We start from the raw sequence: 15828 nt of genomic DNA on the forward strand, positions 1-15828 counted from the left end.
CAGCTCAGAGATCCACTGGTTGACGATCACACGTTGATCTGATTGGTTACAAGGTAGTTTGTGACGTCAGAAACACCAGCGATTTCAAAGCGTGTTTTTGAGACTGTCTTTGGTTCACTGCAGTTTTAAGGAGGAAATACTCAGCAATGCTGTCGACTTATGAATTTACACATGGTTTGTCTTAAAGCATATTAATAACACCACATAGACACATAAACAACATTAAAAGCTGGATTTACACCACAGGGGGACTTTAAATCTGTAACCGTTGAGTGCAGCATCCTGGTATTTAATTCATTTTTCTTGTTGAAATGATCAGTGAAGTTCTGGGATAAAAGTTTATAGTTCAGATATAAACACTGATGTCTACAGTAGAGATTAAAATAGAGTAAATCACCTTTTGAAAGTAACCTGACGCTTCAGATAAAGATTGTATCAGTTACATCGTTACACCAGTAGGTGGCGACAAGTGACTGTTATAAATATATTTGTCATTGAATCATTCACTCAAGAGATTTGCTAAAAAAGGTGATTAATCCAGTAATGAAACAATTCTTTATGGAATGAGTCATTGAATCATTCACTCAAACCGATTCTTTAAAGTAATTTATTTAAAATAATCAAACATTTTAAATAGTCTGCAGCAATTAACATTTTGTCAGAACCTCTAGTAAATTACATGCTATTTTGTTTAGTTGTCTGTTCAGAATTGTAGAAGATTTCTCTATTTGAAACAGCAAAATGTTGATTCACACTTTATCCAGAAATTCTAATATTCTGGAAAGTAAGTATAGCAAAGTCAAAGTTGCATTGCTAGGAGAGAAAAAACACAGATTTGAATACAAGTTGTTTTATTATTACATTCAGAAATAATGTAAAATACTGATGTGTGTCCGTGTGTGTGTGTGTCCTTGTGTGTGTGTGTGTGTATCAGGACACCGAGGTGTACAAGGCGTCGGTTAAGGAAGACATGCAGCGCTGGCAGGGTGTCCTGCGTCTCCACGGCTCGGTCGATTGGCTCATCGTTGTGGTGGAGAGTGACAACAAGAAGAAGAACAAAACCAACATCCTCCCGCGCACCTCCATCGTGGACAAGATCCGCAACGACTTCTGCAACAAGCAGAGCGACAGGTGAGGAGCGACTCCTGAAATAGCCCTGATCCCAGTGTCCCGCCAGCAGCTGCTGGGACTGAGACCTGAGACACAGTGCTGATGAGGATGATCTGCTCACACACACACACACACACACACACACACACACACACACACACACACATCTCACTCGCATTCTGGTGATAATAGACGGTGTTCTGAACGGAAACTAAGGCACATAATCCGATTAATCAGTCAAACCAATTAATCATTAGACGTTCACAGCGTTTAAAATGATCCTCCTGATTAACTAAACTCGTTATTTTTATACTTTATTATGTTTGATCATATATTTGTTGTTTAAAAAATATATATAAATCAAATTATTAAAAATATATATTTTTTATATATATATATATATATATATATATATATATATATATATATATATATATATATATATATATATAATTTAACAAAATAAAAAATTAAATAAAAATAACAATGTAACAAACTTTAAAAAAACAACTTTTTTTAATGCTTTATTATATTTAATCATATATTTTTAGTTTAAGAAAAATCAATCAAATTATTATTAAAATAAAATATAAAAAATTATTTTATATATTTATATACTTTATTCATTATATTTACATTACACTATTTTTCAATATAAATAAAATTATAAAAATATAATATTGAAAATAATATCACAAATACAATTTTAAAGAAATAATAAAATACAAAAAACACTAAAATGTAAAAAAAAATATATATATATATATATATATATATATATATATATATCTCCGAGACATTGAGAGAAATATATCTCAGAGACAAATGATTAATTATATATTTATTAAATATAAATATAATTATAAAACAGATCCGCCCATATAATCAGATGAAAACCACAGTCAATGAAAGCATGTAAACTGCCTTTAATTAAACATGGTGCTGTAAGCATGTGATCTCATATGTGTGTTAAGAAGCGTGTATTGATTGATTATCAGGCAGTGTTGTGTGTATTGATCTGCTCTGTGAGTAAATGTGTGTGTGTGTGTGTGTGTCAGGTGTGTGGCTCTGTCGGACCCTCTGAAGGAGTCGTCTCGCTCCCAGGAGTCGTGGAGTTCGTTCCTCACTAAACTGCGCACGCTCCTGCTCATGTCCTTCACCAGGAACCTGGGCCGCTTCGAGGACGAGATGAGGACGCTGCGGGAGAAGCGCACAGAGCCCGGCTGGAGCTTCTGCGACTACTTCATGGTCCAGGTGTGTGATTGGCTGAGGAATAGGGCTGGGAATCGAAAATCAATTCCAATTCTGGAATCCAATACTTGTTATAAAGTAAAAAATTAGATTCCTCTCATCGATTCCTTGGTGAGCATTTCAATATGACTTTCAGGCGCGAGAGACGCTGTTTTCAGTGTTGCACACGTGTATCAGTGTATTGGATCCGTACAGCTCTTAAAGAAATAGTTCGGCCAAATATGATGTTAAACCCATGATTTACTCACCCTCAAGCCGTTTGAGATGCATATGTCAATCATTTTTCAGACAAACACATTTTCATTTATTTTAGACAATGTTTTCGATCTTTCAGTGGTTATAATGTGAAGCAATGGGGTCCACTCCTTCAAGTCCCAAAAATGTGCATGCATCCTTCACAAAAGTAATCCATCCGGCTCCAGGGGGATAAACGAAGGCCTCCTGAGGGTAATCTGTGCGGTTTTGTCGTAAAAATATACATATTTAAAACTTTATAAATGAAAATAACTTTCTTCCGGCAACGGTCGACGCGCGTTCACGGAGATGGATGCTGGCGTAGGAAGCGTCGTGACGTAGAACGAACAGAACTCAATATCCTCTCCTCTAATATCAAAATCCTCCGACATTTTCTTTTAAATACACGTTTTTTAAATTGCGGAAATCCTGAGTGGAGTTTTGTTTTGCTCTGCTCTCTGGCTGCGCTGTTGCGTTCGTTCTTCTTAATATCATTTTTGGCCTGAACTAACCCTTTAAAGGACTTTAACTTATTCCCCGTATCCCCCAGAGTTAGAGTCCATTACACACCCTTCTCATCTCCGTGCGTGCCATAACTCTGTCTGACGCACCCACCGCTAGCCTAGCTTAGCACAAAGACTGGAGGTAAATGGCTCCAGCTAGCATACCGATCCCAAAAAGTGACAAAATAACGCCAACATTTTCCTATTTACGTGTTGTGATGTGTATAGTCACAGCGTGAACAAATAACAAGGTCACATGAGACACAGCCATCTTCTAACCGTACACACACTGGGAACTATATTCTCAGAAGACAAAGCGCTGCTACTTCTGCGGAGTGATTTACTCCAACTCTGAGGAACTCTCTGCTCCTCACCACAGGCTTCTCAGGTGCTGCGAGCAAATCACTCCGCCCAAGTAGCAGTGCTTCGCCTTCTGAGAATATAGTTCCCAGTGTGTATACCAGGGGTCACCAACTACATTTGTCGGAGGGCCAGAATTTTACTGGACACTCACCTTGGGGGCCGGACCAAAAAATTGAAATAAAAATATAATTTTGGCATAGAATTATCACTTAATGTTTATTATTTGTAGGGGTTGCACGACTACTGATTTCTGCTAGTCGATTTCTTATCAAAACAATACTCGAGTTACTCGACTACTCGTCGTTCATGCTACTGTAAATGAAAAGACATGAAATAGCTAGATCTTATCAATAAACATTTATTTATTCATAGCCTAATGCAACAATTACATAAGTAAACTCTCAAAACATTATAATTATGACATTTCATTTTTAAATTTTCATGTAACAGTCAAAAGCCAAATAAATGGCCGTTCTTGCCTTTCATTTCAGACGTCTAGCTTCTAGGGGCCGTTCACATATCGCGTCTTTTCCGCGCTCAAGGTCGTTATTTCAAATGTAGGCGAGCGCTCATAATGAAAGCAACATGGTGCGCTAGTTTTTCCATGCGGGTTTTTCCTTCTCATCTCCAGAAATATATCTAGTAGTAAAGCTAATGCAAGGGCTAGAAATAAATTAATCCTTTGCTGAATGATACTTCTTCGTCGTCATCATGGAGAGCGCAGTTTGTTTGCATAGCAACGACAGACGCCACGGGAGCGCGAGCGCTTGTAGGAGACAGCGGCACGGCCGCGCGCGCTTTCCACACGTTTTTAGACGCAATATGTGAACGGCCTCTTGCAGAGTTGGCCAATTACAATATTTTTGTCATCCTTGATGAAATACTTCCACACATCTGACGTGTGGTGTCTGTTGGTGACGTTCGCCATTTTTAATTCATTTATGGTTAATGGACGCTCGAGTAGTCGATTGTTTCCGACAGCGTCGACTAGTGGTTGAAGTAGTCGATCGATCGACTACTCGACTAGTATATGCAAGCCCTAATTATTTGTTTATATTTTTTCATTTCATTACAAAACTGAAGCCATTTTTAGCCTTTATGAGTCAGGCTCCTATCACTTATACCACAGTCAACCACCAGGAGTGATAGAGATACTTTGTCTCAGTCGATATAGGGCTGTCGTCCCTGGCTTCAGTGCTAATACTGTTTCAGTTAGTGGAAGGAAAAGGCCTCTTAACACAGGTAGGCTAAAATGGCACTCTCAAAGGCCATGAAACGAAAAGTTGACGCGGAAAACAGATCCTTTAATGACGAATGGACTGAAAAGTACGCATTTATCATGCCAACCTTCAGAAATGCGTTACCTGTGTGCCTCATTTGCAACGAAACTGTTGCTGTTGCAAAAGAATATAATCTGCGCCGACACCACAACACTAAACACACAAATTTCAAGGATTCATATCCTGAGCAGTCAGAGGCCCGGAAGAGAAAAATTGCCACATTGAAATCTGCGTACTCCCGTGCAAGTGGCATTATTACTCGAGCTTTAACTGATCAAGAGAGAGCAACGTGTGCATCAATGCAGGCTGCCTGGGTGCTTTGCAAACATAATCGACCTTTCACAGAAAGTGAGGTTTTCAAGGAGTGCATGGTCACAGTTCTGGAGGAACTTGCCACCGACAAATCCATGGACAGAATTATTGCAGCTGTCAAACAAATACCTCTCTCTGCTTCAACTGCCGCGCGTCGTGTACACGTCTTGGCAGAGCATGTCCAGCAAGTTGTCATTGAAGGGATCAAGGAAGCCAAATACATTTCGTTGGCCATTGATGAGTCCACGGACAATACGGATATCTCACAGTTGTGCGTTTTTGTCAGATTCTTTGATGGCAAAGATTTCCGAGAGGAGCTGCTGGCATTGCTTCCGCTGGAGGACAACACCACTGCTGACATCATCTTCGGAAAACTGGAGGATTTTTTTAAAAGTCATGGATTGTCCTTTGATAAAATCAACCTGATAGTGACAGATGGAGCACCTGCTATGATTGGCAAAAACAAGGGTCTGGTGAGCAGAATAAAGACTGTCGCTCCTAAAACTAACGCGCTTCACTGCATTATCCATCAAAGTGTGCTGTGCGCAAAGCTAAGTGGGGAGCTCAAAGAGGTGATGGAGAAAACAATGAAAATTATCAACCACATCAGAGGAACCTCAAGCACACAGCATCGCCTGTTCCGCAAATTTGTGCTCGAATCCGAGGCTTCTCATGATGACCTGTTACTCCACAATGACGTGCGCTGGCTCAGTAAGGGCAAAGCACTGGAGCGCTTCGTTGAACTCAGTGCCCAGGTAGTGGAGTTTTTGAAACAAAGCAAAGCAAAAGCGGCAGCTGACCATCTCCGCACCATGCAGGACAGCGAATATATGTCCAACGTTGCATTTTTGACAGACATTTTCTCACATTTGAATGCACTTAATCTCCAGCTGCAAGGAAAAGAGAAATCAGTGGTGGATCTGGTGGAAAAACTCGATGCGTTTGGGAACAAACTTGACCTTTTTAACGCAGATTTGTTGTCGGGGAGGCTGTTGCATTTCAGCACACTGAAGAAGGTGGGACAAAGCCACGTAACAGACAGGATGAAGAAATTCATCACACAATTAAAAGACAACTTCTCCTCCAGGTTCGATGACTTTTTAATTCCCAGGGATGTCATTGGTTTTGTGCGTGATCCTTTCAGCATCAACCCAAGTGGAGAATTCTCCACAAACGCAGTGAAAATGATGTCTTTGGACGAAGCGGCCATTCAGAGCGAGCTGGCTGAAATCCAGGCCGCAGGGGACCTGAAGGCTGCTCTCCGTGGTGCTGAAAACCTGGGCGCATTTTGGTTGTCCTGTCCCGAGGAGTATGGTACATTGAAGACGCTGGCTATGTATGTGCTCACCATGTTCGGTTCGACGTACACCTGTGAGGCTGCGTTCTCCAAAATGAACAACATAAAAACACATGAGAGGAACCGGCTGTCACACCAGTCCTTGGATGACTCTTTGCGCATAAGTCTGACAGCGGCCAAGCCTGATGTAAAAAAGTTGGTGTCAGAGGGGAAATGTAATTTTAGCCATTGAGCAGTGTGAGTAACCTATTTCAGCCTTGTGATTTGAAATCGCTATAGCCCACTTAACGTTTTATTTGATGTGCAAACATTATTTGTATCCTGTTTTTGTTCGGATACCAGGTTAGTATTTATTTACCATGCTATTTTAAGTTATGCCAGCCAGTTGGTTTTCTCTCCTTTTTTTGTACGGAGAAGTCTGGTTTGAAGTTTGTTGAGACTTTGAAATAAAAACCAAACGTTAAGTAGGGGGCATAAGGAAAAGTTATGTGTGGAAAATAACAGGAACTGTGTGAAACAATAAATGTAAAAAAAAAAAAAAAAAAGTGGAGCGAGTTTGTCCTCATTTCGGAATAAAGCCTAAATAGAGTCATAATTGGTGGGGATTACTGATAGTTAAGAGTCTCAGTCGTTGTTGCTATTTTCAGTTGCTTTAATAGTGTGGACCACATGATATATTCTCCTCTTTTTTTTTTCTCCTCACAATTTTCGAATCCAGTCGCGGGCCGGATTGAACGGTTCGGCGGGCCAGATTCGGCCCGCGGGCCGCCAGTTGATGATCACTGGTGTATACGGTTAGAAGACGGCTGTGTCTCATATGACCTTGTTATTCGTACACACTGTGTAAAACTGTATGTGTGTGTGTGTGTGTGTGTGTGTGTGTTCAGGAGGAGCTGGCGTTTGTGTTCGAGATGCTGCAGCAGTTTGAAGACGCTCTGGTCCAGTATGACGAGCTAGACGCTCTCTTCACACAGTATGTGCTGAACTTCGGCGCTGGAGGTAAAGGTCATCTGTGCATTAATGTCTTCACCAGCGGCTTCATTTAATATTCATAACAGACCTTCATGTTTTAAAGGCATTATAATAAATACTTTTTAAAATAAATATGAAATAAAATGATTAAAATATCTTTTTTTACATTTTAAATTCACTAATTTGTTTAAATTGTATACTTAATTTTAACTTGTAACTAAAATTATAAATAAAAAAAAAAAAAAAAAATATATATATATATATATATATATATATATATATATATATATATATATATATATATAAATAAATTATGGAAATAGAATCAAAATATTATAAATACGTTTTGCAATAAATATGAAATAAAATCGTACATTTTTATAATTTAAAATTTCTTTTATATAAGCTAAAAATATAATACAAATATGAAATAAAATAATAAAATGTGTACAATTTTTAAATACTATATATCATACACACATCTACATTTATAAAAATATAATACAAATAAAGAACTTATAAAAATATAATTATACAAAATAGAATAAAATATTAAAAAATATAATCAATATTTTTTGAAATAATTAAATAAAATTATACAAAAATTAATTCATAAAATATAACTTAAATTATAATTTTTATTATTATATTATAAAAAAAAATTATATAAATAGAATAAAATATTTTTTTTAATTATCGCTTTTTTAAATAATTATGAAATAAAATGATAAAAGAAAAGAAAAAATATTTTTTATAATTATAAAAAAAAAGAAAAAAAAAATATTATCTTTGGATTAGTGTGCACTAATGAATCACTCAAATTAAGATAAAGGACAAGAAAGTAAAAAGGGTTCATTTTAATTTTGTGATGGGTGGATCCAGGTCAGTTGTGCCTCGCACAGATTTCACTCCAGTCATGTGTGTGTGTTCAGACAGAGAGAACTGTGTGTTTTGTGTGTGTTCAGACGGAGCGAACTGGCTGGGCTCGTTCTGTGAGCCGGTGCGCAGCTGGAACGGGCTTCTGTTGCGCAGACCCATCGACATGGAGAAGCGGGACCTGATCCAGAGAGGAGAGGCGAGCCTGCTGGACCTGCGCAGCTACATGTTCTCCCGCCAGTGCACACTGCTCATCTTCCTCATGAGGCCCTGGGAGGTCACGACCCGCGCGCTCGAACTGCTGCACAACTGTGTGCAAGAGCTGCGTCTGCTGGAGGTGTGTGTGTGTGTGTGTGTGTGTGTGTGTGTGTGTGTGTGTGTGTGTGTGTGTGTGTGTGTGTGTGCTGATGATGTGTGTGTGCTGATGATGTGTGTGTGTGTGTGTGTGTGTGTGCTGATGGTGTGTGTGTGTGTGTGTGTGTGTGTGTGTGCTGATGATGTGTGTGTGTGTGTGTGTGTGTGTGTGTGTGTGTGTGTGCTGATGATGTGTGTGTGTGCTGATGATGTGTGTGTGTGCTGATGGTGTGTGTGTGTGTGTGTGTGTGTGTGTGCTGATGATGTGTGTGTGTGCTGATGATGTGTGTGTGTGCTGATGATGTGTGTGTGTGTGTGTGTCAGTGCACACTGCTCATCTTCCTCATGAGGCCCTGGGAGGTCACGACCCGCGCGCTCGAACTGCTGCACAACTGTGTGCAAGAGCTGCGTCTGCTGGAGGTGTGTGTGTGTGTGTGTGTGTGTGTGTGTGTGTGTGTGTGTGTGTGTGTGTGTGTGTGTGTGTGTGTGTGTGTGTGTGTGTGTGTGTGCTGATGATGTGTGTGTGCTGATGATGTGTGTGTGTGTGTGTGTGTGTGTGCTGATGGTGTGTGTGTGTGTGTGTGTGTGTGTGTGCTGATGATGTGTGTGTGTGTGTGTGTGTGTGTGTGTGTGCTGATGATGTGTGTGTGTGTGTGTGTCAGTGCACACTGCTCATCTTCCTCATGAGGCCCTGGGAGGTCACGACCCGCGCGCTCGAACTGCTGCACAACTGTGTGCAAGAGCTGCGTCTGCTGGAGGTGTGTGTGTGTGTGTGTGTGTGTGTGTGTGTGTGTGTGTGTGCTGATGATGTGTGTGTGTGTGTGTGTGTGTGTGTGTGTGCTGATGATGTGTGTGTGTGTGTGTGTGTCAGTGCACACTGCTCATCTTCCTCATGAGGCCCTGGGAGGTCACGACCCGCGCGCTCGAACTGCTGCACAACTGTGTGCAAGAGCTGCGTCTGCTGGAGGTGTGTGTGTGTGTGTGTGTGTGTGTGTGTGTGTGTGTGTGTGTGTGTGTGTGTCTGTGTGTGCTGATGATGTGTGTGTGTGTGTGTGTGTGTGTGTGTGTGTGTGTGTGTGTGTGTGTGTGTGTGTGTGTGTGTGTGTGTGTGTGTGTGCTGATGGTGTGTGTGTGTGTGTGTGTGTGTGTGCTGATGATGTGTGTGTGTGTGTGTGTGTGTGTGTGTGTGTGTGTGTGTGTGTGTGTGTGTGTGTGTGTGTGTGTGTGTGTGTGTGTGTGTGTGTGTGTGTGTGTGTGTGCTGATGATGTGTTGTCTGCAGGTGTGTGTGGTGAGCGGGGCTCTGGACTGCTGGGTGTTCCTCAGTTGTCTGGAGGTGTGTGTGTGTGTGTGTGTGCTGATGATGTGTGTGTGTGTGTGTGTGTTGTCTGCAGGTGTGTGTGGTGAGCGGGGCTCTGGACTGCTGGGTGTTCCTCAGTTGTCTGGAGGTGTGTGTGTGTGTGTGTGTGCTGATGATGTGTGTGTGTGTGTGTGTTGTCTGCAGGTGTGTGTGGTGAGCGGGGCTCTGGACTGCTGGGTGTTCCTCAGTTGTCTGGAGGTGTGTGTGTGTGTGTGTGTGTGCTGATGATGTGTGTGTGTGTGTGTGTTGTCTGCAGGTGTGTGTGGTGAGCGGGGCTCTGGACTGCTGGGTGTTCCTCAGTTGTCTGGAGGTGTGTGTGTGTGTGTGTGTGCTGATGATGTGTGTGTGTGTGTGTTGTCTGCAGGTGTGTGTGGTGAGCGGGGCTCTGGACTGCTGGGTGTTCCTCAGTTGTCTGGAGGTGTGTGTGTGTGTGTGTGTGCTGATGATGTGTGTGTGTGTGTGTGTTGTCTGCAGGTGTGTGTGGTGAGCGGGGCTCTGGACTGCTGGGTGTTCCTCAGTTGTCTGGAGGTGTGTGTGTGTGTGTGTGCTGATGATGTGTGTGTGTGTGTGTGTGTGCTGATGATGTGTGTGTGTGTGTGTTGTCTGCAGGTGTGTGTGGTGAGCGGGGCTCTGGACTGCTGGGTGTTCCTCAGTTGTCTGGAGGTGTGTGTGTGTGTGTGTGCTGATGATGTGTGTGTGTGTGTGTGTGCTGATGATGTGTGTGTGTGTGTGTTGTCTGCAGGTGTGTGTGGTGAGCGGGGCTCTGGACTGCTGGGTGTTCCTCAGTTGTCTGGAGGTGTGTGTGTGTGTGTGTGTGTGTGTGCTGATGATGTGTGTGTGTGTGTGTTGTCTGCAGGTGTGTGTGGTGAGCGGGGCTCTGGACTGCTGGGTGTTCCTCAGTTGTCTGGAGGTGTGTGTGTGTGTGTGTGCTGATGATGTGTGTGTGTGTGTGTGTGTGCTGATGATGTGTGTGTGTGTGTGTTGTCTGCAGGTGTGTGTGGTGAGCGGGGCTCTGGACTGCTGGGTGTTCCTCAGTTGTCTGGAGGTGTGTGTGTGTGTGTGTGCTGATGATGTGTGTGTGTGTGTGTGTGCTGATGATGTGTGTGTGTGTGTGTTGTCTGCAGGTGTGTGTGGTGAGCGGGGCTCTGGACTGCTGGGTGTTCCTCAGTTGTCTGGAGGTGCTGCACAGGATCGAGGGCTGCTGCGATCGGGCTCAGCTGGAGGCGAACTCCTCACACACCGTGGGCTTGTGGACGTACGCCACTGAGAAGGTGCCGAGACTCAGTCCCTACTAATGCAACATCTATGATCAACCAGTGTCATTGAGGGTGTGTGTGTGTGTGTGTCAGTTCATATGAACTCAAGCCTGTGTTGATGTGTTGCAGCTGAAGTCTCTGGGCGATCTGTGTGGTCTGGTGTCCGAGAACGGCCCGAACTCGGAGGACCTGAACAGAACCGTGGACCTGCTGGCTGGGCTGGGGGCGGAGCGGCCGGAAACGGGTAATTAGCCTCAGATTACACACTTCACGTTACCAAGGCTTCAGTTTACTCAAATGTAACAGGGTAGGGTGAGGAATATGTACATGCCAAAATTTTAAATTGTACTGAATTGTGTGCAATGCTGATGTGTGAAAACATCACATTTTTTAAATTTAAGATTTTAAATTAATATGCGAAAAGTATTAAAAAATAAATATATATATTATAAAAATAAAGAACTTCTAAAAATATTTTAGAAACAGAATGAAATATTTAAAAATATAAAAATTATTTTTTGAAATAATAATAAAATAAAATGATAAAATAAAATATATATTTTAATTCATAAAATATAACTAAAATGAGAAAATAATATAATAAAACATAATTGCCTCAGAAATTACCCCCAAAATATAATTTAAAGTCATTATTGTGTTAAATGAGAAAAGCATCAAATAGACATTATAAAAAGTAGCTTTAGAAATAAGTATTTTTAGGATATTTTAATGAAAAATGAAATGATACTCTAAATAAGAAACTAAAACTAAAATGTCTAAATAAGTAAGTAATGGAATCATTAATGTATTTGATTAATTCAGAAATTATGTAAATGGCTCTCTTTATGAATGGACCCTTGAATCATTATATATATGTTCTTATTTAAAATATGTCTGAAATGTGTGTGTAATCTCTCTCTCTCTCTCTCTCTCTCTCTCTCTCTCTCTCTCTCTCTCTCTCTCTCACCCTCTCTCTCTCTCTCTCTCTCTCTCTCTCTCTCTCTCTCTCTCTCTCTCTCTCTCTCTCTCTCTCTCTCTCTCTCTCTCTCTCTCTCTCTCTCTCTCTCAGCGAACAGTCCTCAGAGTCCATATAAGAAGCTCAAGGAGGCGCTGTCGTCCGTGGAGGCGTTTGAGAAACACTATCTGGTGAGCGTTTACTCCCTAATAATCCCTGTGTGTTTATTTTAGTGCTAGGTTTATTTTGGGGCATAATTTGTGTGTGTGTGTTCAGGAGCTGTCTCACGCTGCGATGGAGATGTACAGGGCGATCGGGCGAATGCGTTCGGCTCGACTGGTTGGGAAGAGTCTGGCCGAGTTCTACATGTGAGAGCGAGACATAAATCATATATCATATATCATTTATCATAAATCCCTGATGGAACAGAAACACAAATAACGTCCACCAGAGGGAGATGGGGTGTACATGTGCGTGATTAATCATACGTGTGTGTCTGTGTGTTTGTGTGTGTCTGTTTCTCTCTGTGTGTGTGTGTGTGTGTGTGTGTGTGTGTGTGTGTGTGTGTGTGTGTGTGTGTGTGTGTGTGTGTGTGTGTGTGTCTGTTTCTCTCTGTGTGTGTGTGTGTGTGTGTGTGTGTGTGTGTGTGTGTGTGTGTGTGTGTGTGTGTGTGTGTGCAGGAGGAAGGGAGACCCTCAGAGTGCTGAGAACTTCCTCCTGGATTCTCTGAAGTCGTACGTGTCGGAGAGCTGGAGTCTGCCGCTCACACACACGCGTAAGCAGATCGCGGAGTGCCAGAAGCAGCTGCAGAAGATGGACGAGTATCCTTCGCTCGTCTCTGATCACAGATAAACCATGATCACTGAACCTCATGTGTTATCCACACGGTTCTAACTCTTGCCATGCACAACCAAAGACTTCAGATGTACAAAGACGACGCACAAGTTACTAATGAATGTGAGAAACTGCAACGCGTAATTAGGGTTGGGTATCTTTTGACTCCAATAACTCCTAATTAACTCCTAATTTTGATTCCAATAACTTGAATATCATTCACATTTAGTCTAATTGCAAAACATTTAATTGTAGCTGAAAACCAGGAACAAAAATCAACATCTGAAAAACACTTACACTAGGAATTTTTGCCCTATCGTAGCAAAAACAACTATCCGAACTAACATACATTTCAAGCATTGTTAAAAACAAGTAAACACTGAGTAATAAATTAAGAACAAATACACAAATTACAAGCAGAGATGAATACTAAATAACAAAGTTACAAATTCTAACGGTAGTATTCAGGTACAGAAATTAATAATTAAGCCTCCAGACAAAGCCTGTAAAATAACACAATTTGTTCACTGTAGAAATTAAATATAGTTTCATCTTTGTGAAAGCTGTATATTTATTTTTTTTGCTTTATTAACATTAATGACAGAGACAACAGTGGGAATATTAGTCTGCCGTCACTTTAAGACCGAATAAACTGACTGACTAACATCCGGTCTCTCTCTCTCTCTCTCTCTCTCTCTCTCTCTCTCTCTCTCTCTCTCTCTCTCTCTCTCTCTCTCTCTCTCTCTCTCTCTCTCTCTCTCTCTCTCTCCCTCCCTCTCTCTCTCTCTCCCTCCCTCTCTCTCTCTCTCCCTCTCTCTCTCTCTCTCTCCCTCTCTCTCTCTCCCTCTCTCTCTCTCTCTCCCTCCCTCTCTCTCTCTCTCTCTCTCTCTCTCCCTCCCTCCCTCTCTCTCTCTCTCTCCCTCCCTCCCTCCCTCTCTCTCTCTCTCTCTCTCTCTCCCTCCCTCTCTCTCTCTCTCTCCCTCCCTCTCTCTCTCTCTCTCTCCCTCCCTCTCTCTCTCTCTCTCTCTCCCTCCCTCCCTCCCTCTCTCTCTCTCTCTCCCTCCCTCCCTCTCTCTCTCTCTCTCTCCCTCCCTCTCTCTCTCTCTCTCTCTCCCTCCCTCCCTCCCTCTCTCTCTCTCTCTCTCTCTCTCTCCCTCCCTCTCTCTCTCTCCCTCCCTCCCTCTCTCTCTCTCTCTCTCCCTCCCTCTCTCTCTCTCTCTCTCTCCCTCCCTCCCTCCCTCTCTCTCTCTCTCTCCCTCCCTCCCTCTCTCTCTCTCTCTCCCTCCCTCCCTCTCTCTCTCCCTCCCTCCCTCTCTCTCTCCCTCCCTCCCTCCCTCCCTCCCTCTCTCTCTCTCTCTCTCTCTTGTAATACATTTTTTTCTCATCTTAACGTAGGCAATCAACTGGGAAAGTTTCATGGTGATATCTGCTAGTTAAAGATTTTACCCTATTCACCTGTAGTGTCTCGCCTTAAAATCGTTTGATAAATGTGTAAATTGGCAAAGACAAAACATGTCTTGATACATGATGATAGCAGTCAATCCGCGAATCCCATGCGAGCCGTACGGATCAACTACGATCCGGTGCACCCCTAGTGTGTGGTTTCTTTGACCGTGTGTGTAGATACCTGCAGACGAGCGCTCTCCTCGCCAGCGACGCCAACATGAGTGATGAAGAGAGAAAGCACTTCTGCCAGGAGATCCTGAGCTTCGCCAGCCAGAACGCAGAGAGCAACGGTCAGTGTGTTCACCACAGGCTACGACTGTAGAAGTGTTAGTGTTTATTGCTAGCTCAAACTGCTTGCAACGCCAAGGTCATGGGTTCGATTCCCAGGGAAAGCAAAAACTGATGAGAATGTAAATGTGTGCCTTGAAATGCAATGTAAGTCGCTTTGGATAAAAGCGTCTGTCAAATAAAAAAATGTAAATGTACTTCAGGTCACATGATGATGCCGTTCTGCAACATTCCCGTGTTTCTCTCTCCTCACAGACCCGCGTGTTGCTCTGAGCATGAGTTCGTTCACTCGGCTTCACGAGTTGCGTTTCCGGCCCGCCTCGGCGCTGGTGCACGTTGGCGCCGCCCTGCAGGTGGAGTTGCGTCTCTGCAGTTTGATGCCCGTTCCCGTTCGGGTGGAGCATCTCTCCGCCAGCATCCACTTCTCCCTCGAGACGCCCGGCTCCACGGCCCAGAAGCGGGCCCTTCAGAACCCGGACGGCACCGTCACGTTCCCGGGGGCCAGTCCGGTGTCGGGGTCCCCGGCGCTGGAGCTCTGCGAGATCCAGGAGCACAGCCCGTCCGAGAGCACGCTGAACACGGCTGGCGTGGTGTGCAAGAACATGCACCTGCTGATGCGGGTCCAGGACAGCACCCCCTCTCTGGAGACGCCCGTCACTGCACCGGCTCCTCTCGCCGTGGAAGACGGAGCTCAGATGCTCGAGGCGGATGATGTCACGCTGTTGCCCGGCAACAACAGCATCGTCTTCAACGCACCCGTGAGACGAAACCTTCCGTCTGGTCAGATTATTGCAGCGTTTCCCAAACTGATAAAACTCGTAATTAATTAAATGATAAAAAAATAAATAGAACACTTATAAAAAATTTACAATTTTAAAATGTAAACACTCAAAATAACAAAGATCACCGAAAATTTTAAGTTATATTAAAAAGTCATTTTACTATAAAAACACTAAAAAATAAAACGTTTTCTAAAAGTGTATTAAAGCAGAAAATGTCAAATTAAAATAAGTAAAACAGTTACTGAAAATTAATTTGTGTAACATTAAAATAAATAATTTTATATACTAAAAATGAAAAAGACCTCACAAAACATTAAATTATAAATCACCCATTTGAAATATCTCTGGTTTAATTTA

General features: G+C 42.6%; 1 protein-coding gene across 1 annotated transcript in view; it reads left to right on the forward strand.

Moving 5' to 3' along the window:
- The window catches only part of trappc10 (trafficking protein particle complex subunit 10), a 34392-nt gene that overhangs the window by 5863 nt on the left and 12701 nt on the right, over positions 1 to 15828 (forward strand). Inside the window, exons 4-14 of the mRNA XM_081357284.1 lie at positions 935 to 1131; positions 2169 to 2364; positions 7238 to 7349; positions 8288 to 8535; positions 11035 to 11181; positions 11296 to 11410; positions 12236 to 12312; positions 12398 to 12489; positions 12802 to 12942; positions 14579 to 14691; positions 14945 to 15447. Of these exons, the coding sequence (XP_081213410.1) occupies positions 935 to 1131; positions 2169 to 2364; positions 7238 to 7349; positions 8288 to 8535; positions 11035 to 11181; positions 11296 to 11410; positions 12236 to 12312; positions 12398 to 12489; positions 12802 to 12942; positions 14579 to 14691; positions 14945 to 15447 (1941 nt within the window). The remainder of the gene's footprint in view (positions 1 to 934; positions 1132 to 2168; positions 2365 to 7237; positions 7350 to 8287; positions 8536 to 11034; positions 11182 to 11295; positions 11411 to 12235; positions 12313 to 12397; positions 12490 to 12801; positions 12943 to 14578; positions 14692 to 14944; positions 15448 to 15828) is intronic.

This window comes from Scardinius erythrophthalmus (genome assembly GCF_964197995.2).
Source record: "Scardinius erythrophthalmus genome assembly, chromosome: 25".
Taxonomy (NCBI): Eukaryota; Metazoa; Chordata; class Actinopteri; order Cypriniformes; family Leuciscidae; genus Scardinius; species Scardinius erythrophthalmus.